Source organism: Harpia harpyja, chromosome 19 (genome assembly GCF_026419915.1).
Source record: "Harpia harpyja isolate bHarHar1 chromosome 19, bHarHar1 primary haplotype, whole genome shotgun sequence".
NCBI lineage: Eukaryota > Metazoa > Chordata > Aves > Accipitriformes > Accipitridae > Harpia > Harpia harpyja.
In genome coordinates, this window is record NC_068958.1 from 4,164,390 (window position 1) to 4,190,389 (window position 26,000).

The window sequence follows — 26,000 nt, forward strand, 5'->3', positions numbered from 1 at the left end:
CTTTCTCCCCATCTCCTTTCCATGTTCACAAGGAATATGAACTGCTTTGGATAACCACAGCTTCCCCTTATCGCTACCTCAAGCAAGATCAGTAGGGCATAAGGGCCATCACTCTGCCTTATTTTTTTAATTACAGCACACGCTGTGTATTACCGATTGCAAAGATCCAGAGGAGGATTATTCACATTAACTAATGCAAGTGTCTGAAATGGAAATCCGGACACCCAGCAGAGCCCATTTGGCACAACGTAATGCTGGAAGTTAGCAGCAGCCCCCACCCAGTAAGAGACATCCATTGCTTTGAAAGTAACACTCAACAGCACCCAGCCTGAGACAAAACCTGTGCGGGTCCTCTTGTAAGACTGGGCCTTGACTCTGAACAAACTGCAAGAAGCTATAAGACCACGCAGCTTCCTAGGCTGATGTTTAACTTGGCAATATTAAAAGATAAATGATGCACTGCGTAACTGTTAAACATCAATAAAAGCACTTTTATGGTCTGTTTGAACAATAAAGCATGTCTCCTCACGCATTGTGTGCTATCAGAGGCCTGAAGGCATTTGATACCAGCAAACTGCAGTAATTATCTGCACACACCAATGCACAGTTTCTTTTACAGTTTATGAAATGGAATTTACCACTGACCAAAAAAAACCCAAAAATCAAAAAAGTTAGAAACATTCAATATGTGTATTTTGTAATCATGACTAATACAGCTACATCATTACAGGCAACCCTGACCCAGTCACAAAGCTTGACTGCAGTCCAGATGGCTAAACTGCCAATTACCCAGCAAATCTAAATGAAAAACAAGAGTTTCAGCAAAGTGTATGCAAACAATTGATCTGATGTTTCCACCCAAACCCTCACTTTCCTTGCTGGCACCTGACAGATAGAGGTCAGATGAAATGGTGTCAGTTTAGGGTTGAAATGAAACCACCTGAAACACAGACTAACTTTTACAAGCTGTTTTGCAATTCTTATTCTGGATCTGGTCCTGCCCCTCCCTCAGTACAGACACACTGATAAAACCAGATGACGTCCCTGGGCACCTGTGTAAGACGATGCTGTGTGTGAGACCTTGCCAACTGGAGCCAAATATCACATTTGGGTTTTGATTAGACTGACTGCATTGCTTGGACTCTGGTACAAGAATCTCACCATTAATTGCAAACCCATCCAGAGGCATAATCTTCAATAATTGTAGACATTTTCTAGGCTGCATTGCTCTTCTGGAAGAGCCTAGTTCTGTGATTTAATCCATATGTCTCAAGTGCACCATTTCACGAAAGAGGATCCCTTCAAAAAAACAAAAGCAGAAGAAATGACGAGAAAACCAGCAACTAAATAGAGAATTATTAGGAGACTGGGGAAAGCTACAGACATCTTCAATAAAGAACCCTAATGCTGGCTCAGAACATTTTATTTTCCATCATCTCACACCACGGTATATGCCGGTGGTGTAAAACATCGACTCTTTGCACTCCCTGAAAGGCTCTACAGCAAAAGAGGTGAAATCAGATTTGGCAGGGCCAGGAAAGGAGGCAGCCAGAACTGTAAATTAGCTTCTTTCAGCAGTCTGCCGAGGTAGGGAAAAATACACCGGAGCATGTATCTGTGGCGCATCTTGACAGAGAAATTCAGGTTAGTAAAAAACCCTAAATAAATAAATTAAAAAAAATGCTTTTTGAAGGTTAACAAAAACTTAATAAGCGTGTGCTCTGCCCAGCTCCTTCCTGACCTTCTGGGCTAAGCCCAGATCTTGCAGAACATGATGGGTTTGGCGCTGCGCTCATGAGAAGCCTCACTGAGGTCAGTGGAGCCATTATGATGCTGCTGGTTTGAAGATATTGGGGACCTTGCTGCTTCTCCTGTAAACAAATAAATAATTGTTCCTGTGTGCTCCATACCTTGCCACTGCTGTTTACACGTGCACAAGACCCTCCTACAAACAGGAACAGCAAAGAGAGCCATGCCCAGGCAAGCTTGGGTCTAGAAGCGAATCAGGCATGGATTCAGACCTGAGGCTCCCACAGTACGTTTGTCCCCACGAGCAGAGAAAGTCTGCAAATTTTGCCATTACCACTAATCTGGCTTTCCCCAAAGCCCGCTATACTAGCAGCATAGGTTTTTTTACACACTATTCCAGGAGAGTAGCTATTTGACACATTAACAGCAGAACTGCCTGCAAAAGGGGAGCCCTAAACCTCTCCATCCTCAAACAAAAAAAATACTGTAAGATGCACTTACACCTATAGGAACCTATTTTTGTTTGTACACCTTTTGCTAAAGCAAAAGCTATTGATCCGATCTTATAACCTTAGAGGTGTCCTGGAAGAATAACATACAGAAACTTTAAAAATAAAAACACTTTCCAGAGCTGGAAATGCTACAGCCAAGAGCACGGGAAGGGAGGGAGAAAACCCTGACAATAGTGAAATGAAATCTGGGATTATCAACCACAGCGATAATTGGTTTTTTAAGTGTAAACAAGGCAGAAGATGAAAAGAGAGTTGGCATTTCAACCTAAGAGCAACACAGCACCTGAACGGCCCCAATGTCTCAGCTAAGAGCATTGAAGCGTCTATTCTGCTTTGTCTTGTTGTGCCTTGAAACATTCAACAGCCCTAAGAGCACCTCTGGCATCTTGCCCGGGCTTTCTGGCTCACCCCAGCACAAATTGCTTTCCCTCCATTGCTGATGTCTTGATTTCACCAGTGGTCTTCAGAAAACACAAAGGAGGAAAGAAAATAAAAAACACCATCTTTTCAGCATCATCCAAACCATATCTCATCCCAGGACAAGCTTTGGCATAAGGTAATAACACATACTTTGTCAGCCCGTCACCATTTCACTGCATTGGCAGAACGGTGTCTGCAGGTGTCCAAGGCCCTCTCACTTTGCACCTTGTTTGGCAGGATCAGAGGAAACCACTTGGTTTTACAGTACCAACTAGACCAATGAGACACAGTTATGGTACTCAGCTGGACAAAATAAGCTCCTCTTGTCTCCAGAGGAGCCAACAGTAAAAGACAAACCTTAAAAAGCAATATACACATGCACTGAGCTTTTCCACTTGTGGGAAATCTAACTTCATCTACACCAATACCAGACACTACCGCAAAACAACGTTCTTTCCAGAGGGTCAGAACACCAGTTACCTTGTGGGACAATCCTGCAAAATTTTAAACACATGAACCAAAAATAATTTACATCAAACGTACTCACTTGTTACTAGGGTACCCTCAGCAGTTTCACCAAAACCTACTTGGTTTTTTTACCAATGTCCACACCACGATTTTAACAGTGCCAGCTCTGCCAGCCAGGTGCTGTACAGTACTTTTATCAGCACAGCAGCCTCACACAGTAGTCTCTTCCTGACAGATCAGAAGACAAAATGGGATTATCCAGCAGAAATATGAAACACGTCACTATCTGGGACTTTGGCAAGATCTGAATGAATTTCATATTGTTCATCAGCCCATCGCTGTAAGTGCCGGTCTACAGAGTAGCGCTAAGCAGTAAAACAGGGCTGGGCCACACACTATTGCAAAGCCAAACTTCTCTGGGATTACAGGAGATGCTTCAAAACACCACTGCAAAGGGGTTAAGTTCACCTCATCCAGCCCAGAGACAGTAACATTTACCTGCCACGTTGAGCAGCACTTTCCATTCATAAAGCTCCTCCAGCTGCGGGTTATGGGATTTCTCTGTTCACTGCTGTAATACAGCCACTTCTGGGACCGAAACGCAGCACCAGTGACCTTCCTGAGCCAGGACCTGAACTTTATTTCAACCCACATCTGCTAAACCAGAATGACTTCTTCAGCCCAGAGCCAGCTGAACTGCTTTACCACCAGACCACCATGGCAAACAGGTTGGAAAAGCCAATGCGTGGGGAAGTGCCATCCGCAAGGTCCCAGGACATGGTGGTCAAATGGATTGAGTGAGCCGCACGTTGTTTTAGCTAAACATGTCAAAGCCTTGCCACACTTTTGTTGGGATGGGAAAAAGACCATATTTGAGCCCAACTGCTCGCCCTGATGGAAGGAGCAAGCCCCAGGGAGATAGACGCTGTCCCCTGAACCCAGCAATGAGTTGTACATAGAGCAGAAAACCCTCAGCATAAGCATCTTCCAAGGACAATCTCCGATGAAAGCCCACAAAGCACCCAAATAGCCCACAGCCACGGTTCGTGGGTACAATATGCAGCAGAAGCGTAGCTATAACAGCCAAGTAAACCCTTAAACGAGCAAAGCATTGGCCTGACGAGCGCTCAACTTATTCTCAGCTCTTGCACCAGCACAGGCTACCAGGGATCAGCACAAAGGCTGACGGGTCAGCCCTGGGATCAACACACTGCTGCCAGCAGAGATGGGCTCACACTTCCAGTTTCTTGTTATCCACACAAGAACTGACGGGATCCTGCACAAAAAGGCGACTCTCACCATAGATCACAGGCACTGAACAGACAGCTCCTGCGGTGCATCGCTGCAGAGGCAGGAGCAGGGCCATCACACCACCAGGATGTTTTGGCAAGTCTCCCTGGGTTTTGGGCAGAAGATGCTTTGCTTTCTGGGAAAGGGACTTTCCCAAACTTCATCCTCTCTCTATTCCTATGCCTAACCATTAGACTGTGCTAGGACTTGGTTTCTAATGTATGTTTAAAAAAAGCACATCAAAAGAGACAGTTAATCCCTCTAAAAATGAGACAAATTCACATGTCTTCTGACTTCCTTCCAGTGCTGCTGTAGCCACAGGAACACTGCTTACTACAGCCTGCAAGCAGAGAAAAAGCGTTTATCCTGCACCCTGGGCTATTTCTTTTCTCTTTTCCTCTCTTGCTGCAAAAAGCCCTTTGCTGTCTCACAACAGCATCCTCTCAGTCACAGCTTGAAACCAGCCGCTGCTTCCCAACCCCGGTGCGAGAGCCTGTCCTGACATTTGTAAACTTCTGTTTTGAACAACAGCTCAGCACAAAACTTAACTTGTACAACCTAGGCTCCAGGCTTGGCCCCTTTTCAAACCTTCCCAGCATTCCCCCTGCCATACAGAGAGATCCACACAGCCTCCAAACTAATTGAATTTTAATGAGAGGAAGTCGTTTTTCCACTGGAAGAATGTTGTGCTAGAGAAATATTTTGAAACTCCTCTAACCTTTCCTGCCAGGCTTTTTCTGCCCATCTGGGCACTCAATCGACAAATACAGCAGAGCTGCTCTGCTTGTGACCCCAGCTAGACCTGGAGCTTAAATAATAACAACTTTAAAAACAAAACTTGTTTGGTGTTTTATTTTATTTCAGTCCCGACAAGGAGAATATGAATTCCCACTACAAACAGCTCTTGCTGACTCGTGCTGAGACACAACCCATCTAAGCCCTCCCCAACACTGCCTTCCATCCCGCTCCCAGCTAACTGGGTTATTTTAATTTCCAGCAAAAGCAACAAACATCCAAGAGCCAGGCAATTCCACCAGTGCAGAAAACACTGGGGAAGAGGTTTGCAGAGCAGTTGCTTACAGGACAGCAGCAGCTTCATGTCATCATTCTGCATTCAGTCCAGAAATTATCAGCTCTCCAGGAATACACAACTTTAACAGTTTATACCCATTTCCTATTGTTCTGAGCCACAGTTTCCCTACACAGTTTCTGCTTAGGCTTGCAGAAAGAAGAAAGGAGAAGCCAACGGAAATTAAGTTGCTGAGATATGAAGGAAAGTAGGTTATAGTCTGCTGCCTTCATGAAACCTATTAATTACATTGTTTAAAGCTGCTGGTATCTTGATTAGTGTGTGTGCGGATATGCTGAAAACCCTCTTTGTCTGATGAGGATGACAAAAGAAAAAAGGACAAATACCAGAACTGGAAAGTTTTTATATACATGCTGTATAATATCAGTACGTAGGTTATAAGACAGAGGAAAAAAAATACTTGCTAATCGTCCAGTTCTCAGCAAGTACCTGCAATGATCTTGTAGCTGCATCTTGCACCCAGAACAGGCGACAAGCTCCAGCGGAGGAGAACTCTTGCTCCGTTTTACCCCACCTCCCAAGATGAAGGAGGTTTCACAAGCCCACTGAGCTTGTACCCCTAGATAAGTCCTTTTCAGCAAGGGAGCTGTGGCCAGCCCTATGGGAAGGGCCAACAGTGGAGCTGGGAGAATATTGCCACCCATAAATGTATGTTCCCTTGCCTGACAGAGGAATCAGCAGTCCTAAATCCAGGTGAGCGCTAAAAGCCACATGGGAACATCTCAAGCTTCAGGGGCAGTGATGGAGACTGTTACTTTGCAAAGTGAAATAGTCTAAAGTGCAAGTTTCTTATCCAGTTTGAATGTGATACCAAGTTATTTAAGTGGTTCTACTAGATCCCTAGGTCCAGTGGCTCCCCAGAAAAGCTCACCACTTCATATAACAATTGCACTTAAAATACAGCATCCAGGGCGACTGCTTAAATTTTTGGCAGAACGTCCAACACTTGCGAAAGACACTCCAGTGCCCATTAAACCCAGCTTTTACTTTCCATTTTAATTGTTAATCTTCCCAGGGAATGTCTGTTAATTTAATACAATTTAGAGATTCAGCTCTAACACTGTAACTGGGATTTTGGCAGCAACATCTAGTCCATGCATTCTTGCTCTGTTTACAGCAGACCAGCTCCCAGATGTTGGTAATGTTAAACAGACTGGAACTTTCCTTCCGAGTGACAGCAAAATGCAGACAAGAGCTGGCTTCACTACAGCTCTAATTATCCACTGATAGGAGATGTTCCCCATCACTTTGCTGGGTTGGGGAGGCCCATGAGATACAGCTATTCCTCCACATAAATGCAATGAAAGTGAGATAGAGATCAATAGATCTTAGTTTACGCACCATTGCACTGGTACTGATTTCAGGGAAGCAATTCTAGCTTGCAAGAACTATCAGGGACAAGATTCTCATACACATGAAAGCCTCAGAAGCGCAGCAGACCACAAAAGTTGAGATTGCTAGTGAAATGCATATATTAAACTAGCTGCTGAACTATGGGAAGAACTTCTACCATATGTACCTTGTCTATAAATAATCCTCCATCTCTCTGCTTAAATCAAAAGGAGCTCATGGGAACATTCCACCCATCACGATTTGGGTTTGCTTTTTAAAAGCAGTTGCTGTGTGGGAGGTGACAGGGCTGCCAAACAAGCTGTCGAGGAGAGTCCCCTTATGTCATGGTGCAAGAAACCAAGAATCAATGGCCAATGCATGGGAAAAGAGCAAATTCCTATAGCCCCAGAGTGAACTGTGACTTGCAAGGGAGCTGCTTTCCTCAGCCTTCATTTACTGCCCCTACAACTTTATTTAAATCATAACACAGGGATGAATGAAAACCTTGTGAGCCCTTCCCATGCTAAATGAGCCAAGAGCACAGGAGCTACAGACCTAAAAAATCCCAGCGCAGGGGCTGGTCAAGAACCCCAGCAAGGGCATGAAACCAGAGAACCAGAGGACCTCACTCCAACAGGTCATCTGGTCCACTGCTTTTGTTACTACAGAAAGCATTTACCTAGTTAAAACAAAAACTTAAAAAAAATTGTTACATATAACAGCGTTCTATTACACAAAAATCCAATACAAGTTTCAAAAGTGAGCTGTAAATACCTCATCGTCTCTGTGGAACATCTCCAGAGCTGTTCATTGTCATGACTTACCTCAAAGACTTCCTCATCCAGTATCCTTGTTCCAAATACAATGATGCCATTGACGTCGATGATGGGATGGTCACTTCGGTCCAAGAACTTGGTTATCTTCTTTTTACAGTCCAAAATCAAGGTGACATTTTTCTTCTGCACACTGATAGCTACTCTGTGCCACCTAGAAGAACACAGTCCACAAATGTGTTAAACAGAGCCTTGGGCTTTCAAGAACAAGCTAATGATTGTATAACAACAAAGCTTTCATAAACTGATGTTCTGCAAACCTTCACACCAGCCATCATCTGCAAACACATGAAAATCATCCTTGGGCAGACCCTAAAGTTTTCATCTGAAATAGAAAGCTTGTGTTGACAGATGATGCCATTCACTTCTCATCCCTCCAAAACAGGTAGGCATGCCAGTTCTGGCTTCAACAAGAGGCAGAGGAAAAAAAAACAGAACCACACGAATAATTTCCTGGCTATGCCCCTCTTCCACCCTCCTTATGTCCTGCAAAAGACTTGTTGTGGATTTTGCAAGACAAACTGATTTCTTAAGGCCCTTTGCAGCAAAAGTCACCAGTGTTCCTATCCCCATAAGCGTCAGACAATTTGCACTGACTGGTATGTGATTCACACTTTTTATATATACAGTATTTAGTCACCAAAGGGCAAAATTCAAGAATGGGACACTTGGCAGTAGTCAAAGGTGTGTATATACATTTATATAGACGTGACTCCTATTTTACACGATGTTCAACATGCTGGTACGATATAAACAATGTACTGTTTTTTCCTTTGTGCACAAAATTTCACTTACTTGCCATCTGCTAGGTTAATGCCTCTAAAGAGAGGATAGTCTTCTGGGCCTGGCTTTCCTGTATGGTCTTCATACAGGAATACAGGAGATCTACCCATCTCCACACCAATTTGCTGGATCCCTTGCTCATTGTAAATTGAGATCAAGAAGGACTGACCTCCTTTCTTCGCTTTTACAGTGGTTAGAATGGAGAAGTCCTCTGGGAATGGGGAAGCTGGAGTGGAAAAGCAAAGAGGTTAGTCAGGTTTCCTTGAAAATTAATCCCTACAGAAACAGTCCTGTTGTCTAGTAACCCATGGGGAGACCTCTGGTTTATCCCTCCAGATGTATGCACATCAGCAACCCTAAATATTTATATAAGGCAGCATCTTAGTTCCCAGGTGAAGATCTGGCTTTCCCCCAAAGCCTATTGCAAAACAGGGTTGGGATGAGCTGCAAACCAAAGTAGATTGCACCAGCAAAGCCAGCATAGAGCAGTGTCGCAAGCAGCGTCCCCCAAGGGCTACCTTCTCTAATGGCACATTAAAAACCCAAGCACAGAACTGAGCATCTTTCAGGATCATTCATTTAAGATCAGAAAGCCTTTTGCCACCCCTTATTGCAATCTGTCACAGAGCCAAAAGCCATCCCACATTTGAACTTGCAAGCAAAGGAAGGCAAGGGGTCTACTGTTTTGGGATGAGACCATAGTGCTTGGGAAACAGAAGTGGGTTTTTTTTCTTTTAAAAAAAGAAAGTTGTTGGTTTAAATCTGTATTATTTGCACCTAACCCTTCTTTAGTGTGCTCTAGAGCTTTTTAGGAGACAAGGCAAAAACTTTGTTTCATATATCATGAGGTCCCCAAATTAACTTAAGATGTCAGAGGGACAGAGGAAATCAAGCATCCCATGCCAGTCAGGCACACACACAATATTGAAGGGTTTTATTTAAGGGAGTAGGGAAGTTGCATCAGGCTTTGTCTATTCCAGACAAGAACAGAGCATTCTGTGGCTTTGGCTTTCAGGGTTGGTGCAGACAAAAAAAAAAAATCTGAAACCAGAAATAAATCTGGCAATCAGTAGGAGATGCTAATTTGTCTGCCTATTAAAAAGCATCTAACAAGTTTCCTAGCTTCTTCTCCACTCAGGAAGGCAACACTGTCTGATCCCAGGCAACTCCTGTCTGTATTTTTGCAAGGCTTGGAGGATTAAAGCCATTAAAGTATGAAGCAGGTACTGTCAGTACAGAGGCAATGCTCTGCGCAGGGGAAAGGTCAATCCCCTGCAACATCAGACGAACACATTTCAGGTTTCAAGTCAATATGGGCATCAAGTCACACCCTGTGCAGGATACAACTCCTCCATTTGGGTTTTCTCTGCCATTCAGACTGGAAAGATAAGTCCAAACTGAAAAGCCTGGACACACATCCCAAACAGGACATCTTAAAAAAGACCAGAAGCATTAGTAAAGGAGCTTTCTTGATGAAATTATTATTGGAGGTGAGACCTATGGAAACAGAGGGTACCTACAGGGCATAACCTCCTCAGATGCTGCATTTCAGCAGCGTGAGACTTGCAGGGTATCTTTCCTTTAAGGTCCAGGCTTTCAGAAACAAGGATTGCATTGTACTGCTGGGTATCTGCTTGAGAAATCTTAAACCACAGCAGGGCAGAGTAAAGTGGGGCAGCCCTGCCGTGGGCACTGCCGTGTGTGTGTGTGCTGGGACTATCTACATGTGTGGCAGCCGGTGGCACGCAGGGAAGGGAACAACACAATGGATCATTTTTAAACTGCAGATGCATAGCCATATAAACCACAAAAAACATCCAAGCTCGGTGCCCATAAGCTTCAAAGAGATTTCCTTCACCCTTTTCTTAGATGGTATCCCAGGGCTGCATAAGGGATTTTGACCCAGGGAGGGGACAGGAACATGGGAGTGGGGAATTCTTCCAACCACAGCAAAGCTAGCAAGTTCAAACACAAAGAGGCCATGAGCTCGCCCTCTCCTCTTCTGCCTGGGAGTTGCTTTAACTTTTATTAACAAACCAGTGTTTTAAACACATCTAGCTGCCCAGCACAGGGCTATACTGTGGGGTGGAGGATGCACAAGCAGGCTGGGCTGCATCAAAAGCCAGCACTGCTACAAACAGCTTGTACAAACAGAGCACACCGAGGGGGATATCTGAGGATACCTACAGAGGCACACACTGTTTGTACCAAGTTAATATCCCTCACCTTAGTTAAATAACATTTGGAAAGAAGCGTAAAGCAGTATTCTGAATAGAGGACTCACAGTCAGTAATTAAATGCCATAATTACAGCCTGATTTCCCCCTAGGACACAGACCCACATATTTGGCAAATGCAGGCATCTGATTATTGTGCCTCCCATAGGATGCACTGAGCTTTATCTCTCTCCTGCTCTATACAAATCCTCCTGTAGAGCTGAATCAAGACCATACGCCTTCCTGGTTCCAATTACAGGCTACAGTTTTGGGCCTTTTATGTAAAATAGTTCATGTCCAAAATTTCATTATGAATCCACAATACAGTACCTTTCAACTTGGACAAGCTGCCAACTCATTAAAAAGCTGCTTTTAATTTTTTTTTCATTATTATTAAAATGTCTCCATGGTGATGTGAGTTTCTCAACCCAAATAACCATAATGGATGAATTATAGCTGACATTACTCTGTTACTGCTCTGCTGTCCTGGCAAAATAACAATGCCTTCACTGTCATAGCTAGAAATGACCCAGGCTATTGAATGATGTATGAAAACGCATCCACACAGACAGCAATACTAATAAATACATCATAATAAATATGAAGCACACAGAAATTGACCCAAATCCCCTTAAAGACAATGGAGACAGCCCCCCAACAATGGGTTTGGGATTAAGCCCTTATATTCAATTCACATCAAATGAGCTCACGCTGAGAGATGTTGCGCATCCATCTCTTCACTTAACAGCACCGCACCGATGCCGAATTTGGCTCAGCATCGCCCTTTTACCCCATGGCCAAATCCTTTCAAATTCACTACATGTGACCTCCTGCAAGGCAGTGAAGGATTAAGACCCCAATTCTGCAGACGGGGCCACGGAAAGAGCCGAGGAGGTCCAGGGTGGGCACAGATCCCTCCATCCCACGCAGCATGCCGACACCATTAGCTTCACTTGAGCAAATTGCATCTGTGGTATGCCCCAATATGCAAACCAGTAGAGTCAGGCTGAGTTTCTTCTTTCCTCAGCACCATGACCAGGGATTAAAAGCTTTTGTACAATCTCATGGTCTTCAAAATAGGGACAGCTGGGAGCTCCTTCCTAGCCCAGATCCTGCAGGTGTATCCAAACACAGCCTAAAATAAAGAGCCCTGCTGCTGATGTGGGAAGGACAGGAAAGCTTTAGCTGCTTAAGAGAGGGGGGGGGGGGGAAAAATCAGCAAAAACAATGAGCTGATCCAGTTCCTGACACAAACACAAAGCAGATCTGTTGTGTGAGATGGTGTCATTTCCAGAGCCACTTTTCAAAGGAAAACAGCTCTTCAATGGTGTCACCAACTTCTGGCCTTTTTCTTCATCTGAGAAGACTCTCAATTTTAGAATGGCTTGTTTTCCTCCGAGATGACTCTTCAAGCTATAATAGAGATTTTTGAGCTCTTAAATATATATATATGCAGACACCCACAAGCAGTGTGGAGAATACAGAGTTTGCTAGAAGAATGCAAATGACATTTTGCTGGCTGCCACTGAAAACTTTGCCTTTCTTGCCTCTGCTGGAAAAGCACGGTTTTTGCTGGGAAACAGAACTTATTTAGGGAGCAAGGACAAAGAGCATCTCAGCAGATTTTCTCACTTTTGTGGGCTTGAAAAAAAACAGACAAACTTTTATATATATTTATATATATATATCTTGCTTTGCTGGCTGTGGCTGTGGAAGCAGAATGCAAAGCCCATAAAATTACCATCTTAGAAAAGCACCAACTTCTAATTAGCACAAAATATTATGTGCGGTGTACATTTGCCTACGGTGCTCTATAGCAGAGAGGGAAAGTTATGCTACATCCCACCCGCCTGTTAACATGAAATCACTAAAACCACATTTCCCCTGGTACATTGCACTGCAATTACTTTGTTATCTTTATCTCCTCTCTCATTCATTTGGTGGTGTGAGCTGAAGTCACATCTAGTTATGAAGATGTACTGAGGAAACATCTGTGGATCTGATGGAAAACACTGGGGGTTCTTTACTTTGCTCTTCCCTTCCTATTTCCTTAACAAGCAGCAGACTCAATGACTTTGGAAGTCTCCAGAGAGGGACAGAGCTGCTTCAATCACCCCATGGTTGTCCAGATGATGAAATGATTGAAAAGTTGCTTGATGACACCAGGGAAACACCATCCACATCTTCTCACCCAAAGACGACAGTAGATGCAAACCAAGAACTCAGTGAGGACATACAAGTAGTAAGGTGGGACAAAAGCAAGAAAATATCCTACAAGGCTGAGTTCTTTCCTGTGACCACGATTCAGTCCTGCATGCTGTCTTGTTGTGTTAACCTTTGTCATAAGTGGTGTCATCCAGTCTCCTTGCTACATTAATTAGCCAGAATACTCCATTCTTGCTTTTATATCTCATGGTCACCACTGGTTGCTGGTTTCCGTACCGCAAAGGTGATCAGGCATGATTTCACAGTAGCTGTAGCAACTACTGGAAAGCTCTCAAATCCACTGCAGTTGTATATTCTAAACTGGAACCATTTCCTTCAAGCACTTCTGAGCTTGACAATACCAGCTGGGCCAAAACTTCAAGTCATTTCAGATACATGGAAAGAGAGTATATGAAAGCAGTTGAACACACACTGGTTAGGTTCAGCTGATCTTGCCTTGGGACAGATGGGCAGACTCAGGGGCCACTGCAGGGCCCTTGCTGCCTGTCCCTGGGATGGATATTCCTCACATCCACAGGCACAATCCTCTGGGACATGAAGGCACAACTTGGCAGAGGAGTGCAGTTGGGCAGACGATATTATCTATAGTCAGAAGGGACTGCCCTGCCATGGGCAGCAATAAAAACAAATACAGGGTCTGTTCAGTACTTCTGCAGGCAAGGAAACAGGCTTTTAGCTCCTTCACTAAGGGTTGACCATGCCATGGAGGGCTACCCACCCACAGCCCAGGCACAGCTGCTCTCACCTTCACATGAGGCTCTCAGTTTGTATGCAAGACACAGGGTATGCTCCTGCTCACCACAGCTTAAATATAATTCACCTGCTTAGTGTCACAGCAGGATAATAATGAAGTCTGAAAATAACCTTAGTGATAACACATGCAATGAAGGAAATACAGGACTGGAGGATGCAAGCACATCAGCAGTCCAGCCTCAGAGTCCTCATTTAGGCCATTGACAGGCTGGGTCTGATAGATACAGTATGTTAATTAAAAAACATTGGTAGTGACATGCCACATTACCTCTGATTTAGCTAATGCATTTTGTATTATTAATTGTCACAAACACCAAAGGAAAATGTGTCTGTCTGCTTTGCTTAAGTCATACACTGCTTCACAGATGAGTTACACGCAACGTCTTTCCGCCTCATTGCTAAACCTTCCTTGGCAAAGGAAATTTTCTCACCAAACCTACAAAGTCCTACCATGCCTGCTCCCAGCACCCCATGTAAAACAGGGATACAGCAGTGCTCCCATATGGCTTTGGAAGGAAGACTTCTGAAGGTGACTACATGTTCAAGACGGAAGCTCTCAGGCAGCGAGTAGTTTGGGTCCATAATGTGTCCAGCCTTTTTACAAGTACATTTTACTCTACAGTAGTGATTGTCCCTTGGCCTGAAAAATTAGACTCCAGTGCATCCTCAGTGACAAATAAAACAGTCAGTAGCCCATATGCTCTTCCAGGGCTTTGTGAACTCCTGCATCTTGTTGGCTTTCTCTAATGAACCTCCGATTTCTTCAGACAACTTTTCTTGGGACATCTGTTCTTGTGGGGCAGTGTATTATCTTTATATGGTGATTATTTGTGTTATGAGAGACACCACAGCCACAGAATAAAACCCTACTGTGCTTGGCACTCCACAAACACAGAACAAAACACGGTCTGCTTTCCTTCGCATCTTCCAAGTCTCTCTCCCCAGCTGGATGTCACTGTGTGATAATGAGACAGTAGAAACTTTCTAGTACAGGAGGGAACAGATGTAGGCATTGGCCACATCTTCTGCAGTGAAACCCGCCACCATGTGCAAATGCAGTGATAAAAGAACAACTTACTGCAATGTTATTTGATTGTTGAAAGTTTGCAGCCCCCTGAAACAACAGAACCACTCCCTGCCAAGGGAGCATGCAAACGCCCTTGGAAAACGAAGGAATTGCGCAGTGCCCTATATGTGCCTGCAGAATCTGAGAAAAGGAGCAGGTATTTCTATATGACAAATAAAAAGCTGCAGACTCACCAGGATACAGCTGCTTTGTCGGTGCACTAAGCTGAGCATCTTTTGTTACTCTATAAGCAACATCTGCTTCTTTCGAAGATCTTCTGCTTGTGCAAAACCCTGTTGTTTTTGTTATACCATCAGGTAAACTATGAAAATCTAATACCTTCAAGAGGTCTGCAGGTTCAGCTGTAAAAAGAAAAGGAGAAAACAAGAATTAGCAGGCAACAGGACTGGCACTTGCTCATTTCCAAATCAGTATTAGCCTGCATCACACAAATCAATCATCACAATTTTAAAAACAGATGAAATATGTTTTCAATACATCTGCAAATACAATGTTAATACCAGCTTCAAAGCTGGAACGCCGTACTGCTGGTCAAAGACACTAATTCAATGCAGAGAGGAACAGTTGATCAGCTGTCTGCACTAGGGCAGAAGGGAGAATACACTATGTTATTAGCTACGGTAGTTATATTTTCTGGATGTCTTCACCCAATCTCTGTCATTCAAGTACATCCTGAAGATTAAGCATTAGACAGGAAATTCATGATCTGAGAGAAAGGCTTTAAATCAAGAAGTTGCCATCACACCGATGCAAACATTTCCATTCTTTTTTCTTAAGTTGGTTGATCCAAAAAGTTATTTTGAAGCAAATACCTGAGCAAGCTTCCCTGAAGGATTACACCCACCCAACCCCCCCCTACAAAACAACCGCACATAAGTTCACACTAGCCGGGATAACAGGTAAACCCACAGCCATGCCTCAGGTTATAAACAAGTTAGGGCAGAGCAGCACCCTGGCATAGTGCTTTGGCGTTCGTGGGGTGGTCACGCTGCCTGCAGGCTCACCCAGACCCTCGCAGGGTTTGTGCACGGCGTCTAACCCTGCCCAGGGTGAAGCAAGGTGACACGGGGCAGGGATGCAACAACTCCACTGCGGAGCACCAATAGCCCCCTCTGTAACTCAGCCCAAGCCCAGGCAAGTCCCATCAAATAATTCCCCCTCTCTGCCAGGTATTCCCCACCACAACACTGGGATTTCTGCTCAACAACCAGTGCATACAAGCACGCAGCTGGACAGCCAACAAAACACACATTCACGGGAGAGGAAAAAGCTGCATGGGCATTTTGACTAATGACATGAAGCAAAAGGCTCCTTTCCTCAACAGCCCCCCTTGACCACATCCTATTAGGCTTGTATCCTGAGGCTCTTGCTGCTGCAGACATTAAACTAGGTAATGAAGACAGCTTGTCTGACACCCAGTGCTCCCCATGCCAGCAAAGTCAGGGCTGGTTCACCTCCAGATGTTCAGGTCTCTAGAACATCGATTAAGTAATGCAAGTAATATGTCTCATTAACTTCCTAATCTGGTCTTGCTCACATCAGGAGAGATGGTATCTCCAGAAATGGAATAACCAGCTCTGACTTTAAATGCTTAAAAGAAATTATTTTGAATTTTGACTTGATACTTGAAGCAAAGTGCTGTCAGAAATATGAACCACCCAACTAAGCAAACCCCTAACAGTGCTCAAAGCAAATGTCTGCCTGACAGCTTCATTTAGCCTTGCCTGGACAATATATCACAGCTGTATTCTTTTGCCACTTGATCTATTGCTTTCCCCAAAGAATGATATTATTCAGATCCTCAAGGACAGCCACACATTAGATAGTCTGATGTTTGCAATGATACCCAAGACTAACCCCCTGGGCTGGCTGTCCCAGCTTCCATCAGCATCTCAGGGCATCTTGCCACACTGTGCAGCCAAGGGTGCAAAGCTTATTACCAGCTCACAAAATGATCACAAATAGCCAAGCTGCATTCGGGAAGGTGTGTGGCATTACTGCTACTGCAGAAAAACGACACATCTCAAAAGGCAGGAAAATACAGGGGGGGAATCTTGCAAGGGAAAGAAAAAAGTTGGCCTCATATTGGGATCAAGCGTATTACTAGAAAGACCAGAGAGGAAAGAGAGGGAAAGGATTTGCAAGGGATGTGCCATATGTAACTGGCTGCATCCATGAGGAAGGGCTACATACAGCATGCACATCAGCACTGAACACAAGCACCCCAGCAATGGAAAGAAATAGCATGAACAGATCTTTTACAATATAAAAAGTTTTGGTTACCAAGAAGATCAGCCTAATATTTGCATGGAAAATTCATGTACATTGTTAGGCAGTTTTTAGAAGTTTCCATAATCCTGAGAAGTTGGGCCCTCAATGAGAGATTACAAACATATGGCAAATCCAAGTCAACACTGCAGATAATAAACCAGCTGAGAGAGCCTGGCCTGAGCAGCATACAGCTGTAATGTTTCCTCATCTCTCATTCTCATTAGACAGTATATGGATGACACACATTTGTCTACGCTGTCCTTGCCACTTGGACCTTCCCACTGCCTTTAACCATGTTATTTCACACAGAAATCTGCATACATACAGCCCTAGCTGCATTTAAGCAACTAAAATTACAATAAAACTCCAGCTCTGCTTCCAGTTACCTCCCTGTGCTCCAAGAGATTCAAATCAGCCAGCTCCTAAGCTGCCTCCAACATTTATTTAGGAAGGAGAGGGGAAAAAGGCAAAGACAAGGGGGAGGGGATGTGAATTCCAGACTCCTGACATCAGCCCGGTCCCCACCAGGGATGTGAACCTCTCTCGCAGCACTGCACATAAGCCATCCCGCGAAGAGCGGCCACGGTGGGGCCGAGGGGTTTGCAGGAACAGAAAACGTCTGCAGAAGAATCCATCCTTCAAAAGCTCGGCTGCTGTTATGACAAAACCTGTGTGAACATCATCTCCTTTGGCAAGGGAGCCCTGGCTGACAGCAGAGCTAGTCATGGTCATCTTGTAGAAGTGTACAGTGCTGGACAAGTTAAATGCTGCTCATAGTCATGATCTTCTAGCTAAAATTGTGCAGCTTGTTGAGAGGAAGGAAGCGTGACATGAAAACAGAAGATTTCACCAGCTCTATACATTAATAGAATGACACCACTTGCAAGCCACATGGCAACCACTCGCCAAAAGCTCCCGCAGCAGTTATTGCAAGGTGATGGGCATTCAGGGGAGCTGGACCTCCTCCAGAAGCGACCAGCCATGAGCATATCACAGGCTTGGTGCTCCAGCCCCTGCTTGGAGCCCTCTGAGCAGCCCTCACCCATCACCAATGCCCTGTGCAGCACTTCTCATTTGTAAAGGGTGATCCAAGCACCTGCCTGCCTCCCTGTGCCGCTGTGAGCCTCCAAACACAACATCCAATTCATCTTCCTCTTGAAGGAAAATCCTCTTTACCTCCATAACTATGATGGATTAGGTCAAAGCAAGATATTAAAGTAACAGCCTGGGTATCGCACAAACTGCAAACCACGCAGGTAACCAGCGGGAGAGGAAATAAGCTCTGTTCACAGATGTGCACGAGTCTCACCTCTGCTTGCTCCTGGAAATCAAAGAGGAGGCGAGAAGCCACCTGAAGCCCTACAGACCACTTGTGTTACAGTTCACAAAGAGCACCGGTTTGAGTAGGACTTAAGCAGCATAAAAGTCTCCAGCTCTCTCCAGAAAGATGAGCTTCACACAGGAGCAACTCTTAATCCTGTCCAGTTAATTGGTTTATTTACTTGCCCTTGATTTTTCAGCCAAATCTAAACTCAGCAATCTCCTGTTAGGAGCGATGACAGCATCGTGCACAGAAGGACAGAGACTAGACTAACCAAAATCAGGCCCTACAGGGTATTTCTTACAAGCTCGCACTGGGCTTGGCTTTCATCTGAGAACTGAATTAGCTGTTGCTTTATGAAAGCTTTTTTTTTTTCCTTGCTGTTTTATGAATAACATTACTATGCAGCATTACACACAGGATCATTCTTTCACTCGAGATGCACAGGGCTCCCTAAAGAGACCAGCAGCTCCATCCCTGCTGCTCTGGAGGAGGGTGGCAATATACCCGGTACACAGAGGCAAACCCCAAGGAGCCAAAATTAGACCAAAATCAGACCAGAGGCTGCCCCAAAAGCCTGCACCCAGCAGCATGTAAAGCCCTTGAACAAGACCAGAAAGGAGCATTACTTCCCATTTTAACAGAGCAGAGGTGAATGGCTCACTGATGAGCCAACAGTGGCAAAAGGAGGAATTAAATCCCTAATTCCTCCACATCTGACCAAGGCTTTAACCACAAGGCCAATCTTTGTGTTAATCTGATCCTAAATTATTTAATTACCTGTTAAAACCTGGAACAGAGGCAGCTGGTATTAAGTTTATAACTCCACCCCCACTCAGCAGTGGCCAATAGCCACTTTTTCTTTCTTACACATCAATATTGAAGCAAATTAAGCAGCATTCATTGAAATAAACTCCCTGGCTTTGGGCTGGGCACAGGCTCCAGCCAAAATAGGGTCAGTGTGGCCATTCCCTGCTACCCTCGACCACAGCCAAACCGCCTGCTCGGACTCAGCTGTGGGATGCAGGAACAGAAATATCCCCAAGGAACTCAAAAGGAAACCAGAGCATCATTAATATCCGAAGGTGAATATTAGAGCACACTGAACACCCTTAACTGTGGGCAAACCCCATTCCCAACATGACTAAGTCATTCATCCCCACCTTTCCTTTCCCTGACTGTTCTTTAAATCAAACTTTAAGAGGAAAAAGAGGCCTTAAGTCTGGCTGATCCTTCAGGACATGCAATAATAAACAAGGATTTTTTTTTTTTAAATGCTGTTACACTTGCTAGTCACAGTGCAGAAGAGTGGACAACCAGCCCACCCTTAGCAACTGCAGTGAAGGTCAGTTAAGACTTTTTCCATGCACCATCTACCACACAACCATTATGCAAAGGTTAAACAGTTTAGTTTCTCCACCAAGCTTCATATCAAGCCCAGACCCTCCTAATTTTATCTTCCTTGGCCAAGGCATTTTGCTTTGCTTTCAGCAGGGGAAGCTATGCTTTCCTCAGTATTTCTGTCCTTGCTTCACTCCTGCAAGGTCTAATGGGTATGAGCCCAAAGGGCACATGTCACCAGTTCCCTGCTTCTCATTTCATCACCCCCTTGGCTGGTCCCCAGCTTAATGTTCTTAAAAGCAGGATGGATCAGCAGGAAAATAAGACACTATGCCCCCCTCCAAAAAAAACCCAACCCAAGAACCTAATGGAAGTGGTGCTGTTCAGTGCAAGATGGACCTGCAGCTTCTGTAGACCATGTTGAAAATCCCAGCATATACAGCATTAGCTAGAAGTCATTAATCTAAGCCATATTTATGCCTCTAATAATAATTTTTAACACCTGAAGCAAAGCTCTTGAATAGGCCCCAAACCACTTCATCAAGCATCAGGATACATAAGTCGCTTATATGTTACTTGTGGGTATCCCCGTTTCCAGCGCCTGAAAAATTACCAAATTACAAATAACAAACCTCAAAACAATTCTCTCTCATCATTTTTCAAGGTCTTTTAATTAAATCCTTATCCCCAAGGAAATCCACAATATTTAAACTTGCCACCGAGTTGAAGGCTGAAGCTGTTGTAGCCTTGCAGTGCTGGTGACAGTCATTCTCTGTGGCCTCTCTGCTTTACATCCCAGCATTCAGAGGTGGCTGCTCTCCCCAGTCACCCCACACAGCTCAGGGTGAACTGAGCAGCACTAATATGCACTGGTCAAAAGGCAAAGACAGGCATTCAAAGAGTATAATCTGGATTCCAGTAAATTATAATGTTTAAATATATTTCTTTTTCCCAACTATATATAGTCGGGTTTATGAATCTGTTATTAAAGCCCAATTATGCACAAGAAATTTTATAAATCTGTTCTGAAAGCTGCCTCCCAGTTTTTCACTGTGATCTTCGAGCTTTTCCAGCTGTCATTTGGGAAGATAATTTATTTTTTTTAAATTGCTTCACTTTAAGTGAAGCAATCACATGGCTCTAGGAGGAGAAACTTTCAGAAAAACAAGGGAAGAAAACCCCACTAGGTACCACAAGACCCCTCATACAAATCCCAGCAAGCTGGCAACACCACAACACTATACATCAACTGCAAACTTAACAGTGCATACTTAGCACTTAGGGATAACGAGGACTCAAAGGCAATCCAGCCTCTCCAAGCCACCCACCAGCCCACCGTGCCAGGTGCCCCAGAGCTGGGTACCCAGCATGGGACTGGAAGGAGCAGCAATGCTGTTTCTGCAGTACGGAGAGCACATCTGGAAAGCCTACCCCAACTCTTAATGGCTCCGTTACATTCATTTGCTTGCTAGTGAAAGGCTCTGCCTTGACATCCCCAGAGATCAAAGCTAACCCTTTGAGAACACTCGCGGTAATGAGAGCAGCAGATGAGTTCCCACACCGTGCCCAGCCTGTCCCTTCCTCCGAGGGCCTGGAAAAACCACGCATCCACCAGTCAACAAGAAAACTACCTCCCCAACCAGGCCAGTGCCCTCATTGCAAGGAGAGCTGTACCTGCAGCAGTTTGCACGCTCCAAATGAGGTTGCACTTAGATCCACCTCTTCCTTTTCGCAGACCTCCACCATTTTCCAGTGGAGCAGCAGAGGATGCTGTAGCAAAAATTGGTGTATTGCTGAAAACAGATTTGTTTTTCCAACTCGCTTTTGCTCATCTCACTGAAATGGTCAAGAGGACCCTGAAGATCGCAATGGACCAAAAACCAAAAAGGTTTTAGCAGAGCAGTTTAATCAACCAAAATTGCACACACACCACCAGCGCTGCCCAGTGCAACATGCTGTCCACAAAACAAGAAAGCGGCTGCACTGCCACACAGCAGCCGTATTACAGCTGTGGCCAAAATTGGGCTTAAGAGGTCAAAGCCTTCTCCTTACACTACCACTGCCACCTTAAGGTACACCTGTAGCTTATTCAGTCTTATCTGACAAGATCAAGCATGCCTTCAGTGTCTTCACTGACCACATTCCTAGAACTCAGAATCAAGAAAGTCTCCTTTCTTGAACTTTTTGCCTGACAAAACCCTTCAAAGTGGAAAAAATTCTTCATCAGCATCCTGAGACACATTTATTGTGCACAGCTGGCCTGTCATTGTATTAATACAATAACTGAGACATTTGGGTGGCTGGAGAAGGGGTCACCATCCTGTAACAGTAGAGAACCATTTTTCTACATTCGGTTTCATAATGGCTAAAGGGCATCCACAGACCTTCAGGACTTAATGACACAGCACTTAGTCATACTATAGTTTATGTGCAATTATTGCCAAAGATTTGAGGTCACAAGGTGAAGAGTGAATAAGCATTTATGTTCCCAGCTCATTCCACATGTCCTCTGCAACTTTCTCATCATTTAATACATAACCCACCAGTCTGGGTATTTGTATCCAAGTGTCACATCACCAGTGAAGCAGGTTTACTGGGAAGCAAAGCCTTCCTGTATGAACAAGCAATACAAAACAAACATGTCATCTTACCCCACAGCAAGTAATGACAGTAAATAACATGAATAAAGATTTCAAGTGTAGCATCTCCTTGAAAAGTATCTCAAGTCCCACAGAAAGGTGGAAAGAATCATTTTCACAGAAAAAACAAAGCGATACACTGCAGTTAACCTGCCAACAATTAACCAACTGACTTAAATTGCCTTGTTTCTCCTGCACATAGACCTCTAACAGCATCCAGGCTGGCTGGAGTGGCTCTGTTGTGCCCACCCTGCTGTCCTGACTCCTTAGAGTCAAAGTGGGCAACTGGACCCGAGTGTCCTGGCCCTCCGCTCCAGCCCCGTGGCTGTGCACGGAAGCACCGTGCTCAGACACCTGCAAGAGCTTTCCCAGATCTCCCTGCCTCCTTAACTACCCACGTCACTTCAGACCTTATCCAGAAGGATAGTTTCATGCATTTCAAAGCCAAAGGGGATCGCTATGAACTGATGCAAAACAAAGAATAACTGGACTCATATTCCATAGATGAAGAACAGGGAATTTATCTTTCTGATGTAAAGGCAGTAGGTAAAAGAGTGAGAGATTAAATAAAATTTAAAGGAAAAAAAAAAAAGAGTTGGATCCTAGGCTTGACTGCACCAAGGTAAATTCAAAGATCTGACTAGGAGTTGCCTCAGGTTTCCATCACCATCTCCAAGAGCAGAATACAACCCCAAGCCAGTTCCCGACCCCAGCTGGGCTGCTGTCTCACCCACACAGCTTTGGCCAAGCCAGTTAGTGCCAGGTAACTCAGTAGTATAAGGTGGATCTAAAACTCCCAGCTTTAATGAAACAAGGTCTACTTATGCCACCAGAGAACCTATTCCTTAACATCCCCATCTCTCATTTTTGTCATCTTTAAGCCAGAAATTCACCAGCAGCTGTGTTATGAGGAAGTTACAAGAGATAATTTTGTAAGGTACTTTCAGGTACTCAGATGACAAGTATGAAGTTATTACCCTATTTTCCCCAATTAACATCAATATATCCTGCACAAAAACCATCAGGCAGAGCACCGCCCTGTCTCGCCACATGCATTACCTTCCCAAACAAGAAAGGAGGATTCCGCGGGGCTGCCCGAACGCCCAGCAAAACCCCATTCCCGGGAAGAGACAGAAGCTATTGTGTATTTTTTAAGGCAAAAGGTAATTTCCAACCGAAGCCCAAAAAGCTGCCGAGCTGTGAGAGGTCAGACCAGGGTGCACTCGCGCAGCGATATGGGAGAGGAAGAGCCAGCTGTGACCCAGCAGCAGCACCGCGCTTTAATCCCAACCCGGGAAACCCGGCCAAGGTCAGGATCCCTCCAGGAGGGAGCTGAGCCTCGGCACCGACAGAGCTACTGGCAGGGCAACACGCTGGGTGCTTTACTGCCCTGCGGGAAAAAACATGCCAAATACACAGACCCTTTCCCTTCCGTCTTTACCAGCTTTTGCTGCTTGAAATGCTTTTCCGAGATAGTTTGTTCTTAGTGCAAAATAAACGCTCAATTATTTCCTTTGGAGGACCAAACTCCGACCAGGAAGGCAGAGCGGAGCGTGCAGGGGGAAGGATGCACCTTTCAGCGCGGTTGGGGTTTCTCGCTCCCCAGCCAGCTGCCCAGAGGTTGAAATGGATGTCTTGGCTTCTACAAGGAATTAAATACCAAGGGGTAAACATTCCTGTGCTGAGAACCGTAAGAGATGGCCAAACACACATAAGAACTGGAAGCTGCTTCACTTAGCAATGTATTTTTATGGAACCTGGAGTCTCCAGGTCATGCCTGTGGGATTTCAACAATTTTTACTCCTTATCTAAACACTTCTCACCACTGTTGACCTCCTGGCTGCAGCCCTCAGATAACTGACTAAAACAAGATGGCAGAGGCTAAGACAAAATATAGACAAAAAATAAGAATATAAAGCTCCAGTTACCCTTGCTCAAGCATCCTTTAGATGGACTTAATACAGCCCCTAAAATCTTCAGCATCCCAGCAGCCCAGTAAAACAAAATGATGTATTTGGACAAAGAGGAAAGGCATTTTCAGGAGGAGAATCAAGGAATCTGAACTGCAGGATTGAAGATATGAAAATTTGTTCCCTAGGAAGGGGCATAATACAGCAAAAAAAGGCCAGCTACAAAAGGGGTCAGATACCCATCTGGTGCACATCAGCTCATTCCAATAGCTGCAACAGAGCTGTGTCAATTCACATTGCTCTAGATAGCCGAATATTTCACCAATGACTCATGTCATCCCCTTATGGGTTTTTTTTAAAGGCCCAAATAGTCCCAACTGTGAACAAAGGAAACCATTATGCAGAGTCAGATTCGAAAGATCATATGCATAATCCCAAAAGGGAAAGAAACCCAGAACTGATACTGGAGCAGCTCTGCAAGACTACATTAAATTCAAAGAATCAAATAATCTTTGTTCCTTTGAGCGTAAATCTTTTTTTTAAAAATAATCAATCATTTGGGTTTCTAACAAAGCAGTGGTGTTAGCAGCTAACAGCAAGCAAAGAGCAGGCCTTTCCTCCACAGAATATAATTAAACCACACAAAAAAAATCTCTGCTGCAAATGCCATGCAAAACTTAAAGACACAATGCACAGAAAACAGGAAAACGTTTAGGACTTTGAGGGAAATCCCAGCCCCATTCAAGAGCAGCAAATATCCTATTTTAAAAAAAATGAGGATTTCGGATTCTCCCCCGGTAGGGGAAAGAAAAATACAGCAGTATAGGGCTGGCTCCATGAGCACACAGATTGCTCAGCGGAGGAAAAAGGGTGCTAAAGGGTCAGGGAGGAGGACGGGCTTTCTTCTGACATGGGAACAGCTCTGGCCAGGGCAATTCCTGCCCCACGCCAGCGTGGGAGCCACGGCACATCTCTCCGCAGGCCAGAGAACGGCCAAGTGACACATCCGTCACTGGGAAGTCAGGGACAGCCCGCTGCTGCGTGCCAAGAGCACATGGAGGAGAGCACCCAAAGGAGGGGCTTCTGCCCCTTTCAAGAAGCTGCTGAACCCCAAATCCCACAAATCCTGGGAGAAAAAGTGATGGACAAAATCCAGAGCCCAGGGAAAGGGCAGTGGTAGGGTCTGCAGAAGGGCAGGTCCGAGGCTGCCAAGCCAATGCACAGCATCCCTTTCCCTGCTCACGGGCAGCCTTCCCCATCCCTGCAGGGATCAGGGGGATTTGCACTGGGTTTCACCAGTTGTTCCCAAGAAGGGGCCCACAGCACAACTTTTTACCCCCCTCTCCACTGAAGCAAACCGTTGCATCAGCTCCAGTGAAAAGCAGAAAGCCTTTTAAGGCAGAGCCCAAGTCAAGCCCTGCCAAACCCCCAGCACTCAGCACGACTGTTCAGTGTCCAAGGAGTTTTTATGGGACTGTCCTGACAGCAAGGTCAAAAGAATAAGGTGAATCACCAGCTTTCGCAGTCACCATCATTGCCTCTGCTCGCACGCCCCGGCTGCGGCGGAGATGCCTCACATACCACCCTGCCCACGGCTCCCATCCCGGCCAGCCCCAGTCCCCGGCTACCAGGGTCCAGGGGGAGCTTTCCAATCCCCCACCAGTTGGATCAAGTATTTCTGGGTCACTATGACATTTTGGGAAATTTTCCAGCAGCAGTTTGATTACTGGCAGGAGTCTTGCCCTTTAAAGAAAAAACTA

The 26,000-nt window shown here is 44.9% G+C and overlaps 1 protein-coding gene across 2 annotated transcripts in view; it reads right to left on the reverse strand.

Moving 5' to 3' along the window:
• COL5A1 (collagen type V alpha 1 chain) overlaps positions 1-26,000 on the reverse strand; it is a 159,315-nt gene that overhangs the window by 106,664 nt on the left and 26,651 nt on the right. For both annotated transcript variants that reach the window (XM_052814842.1, XM_052814841.1), the window contains exons 2-4: positions 14,932-15,099; positions 8,490-8,703; positions 7,686-7,848 (exon numbers count right to left, since the gene is read on the reverse strand). In XM_052814842.1, the coding sequence (XP_052670802.1) occupies positions 7,686-7,848; positions 8,490-8,703; positions 14,932-15,099 (545 nt within the window). The remainder of the gene's footprint in view (positions 1-7,685; positions 7,849-8,489; positions 8,704-14,931; positions 15,100-26,000) is intronic.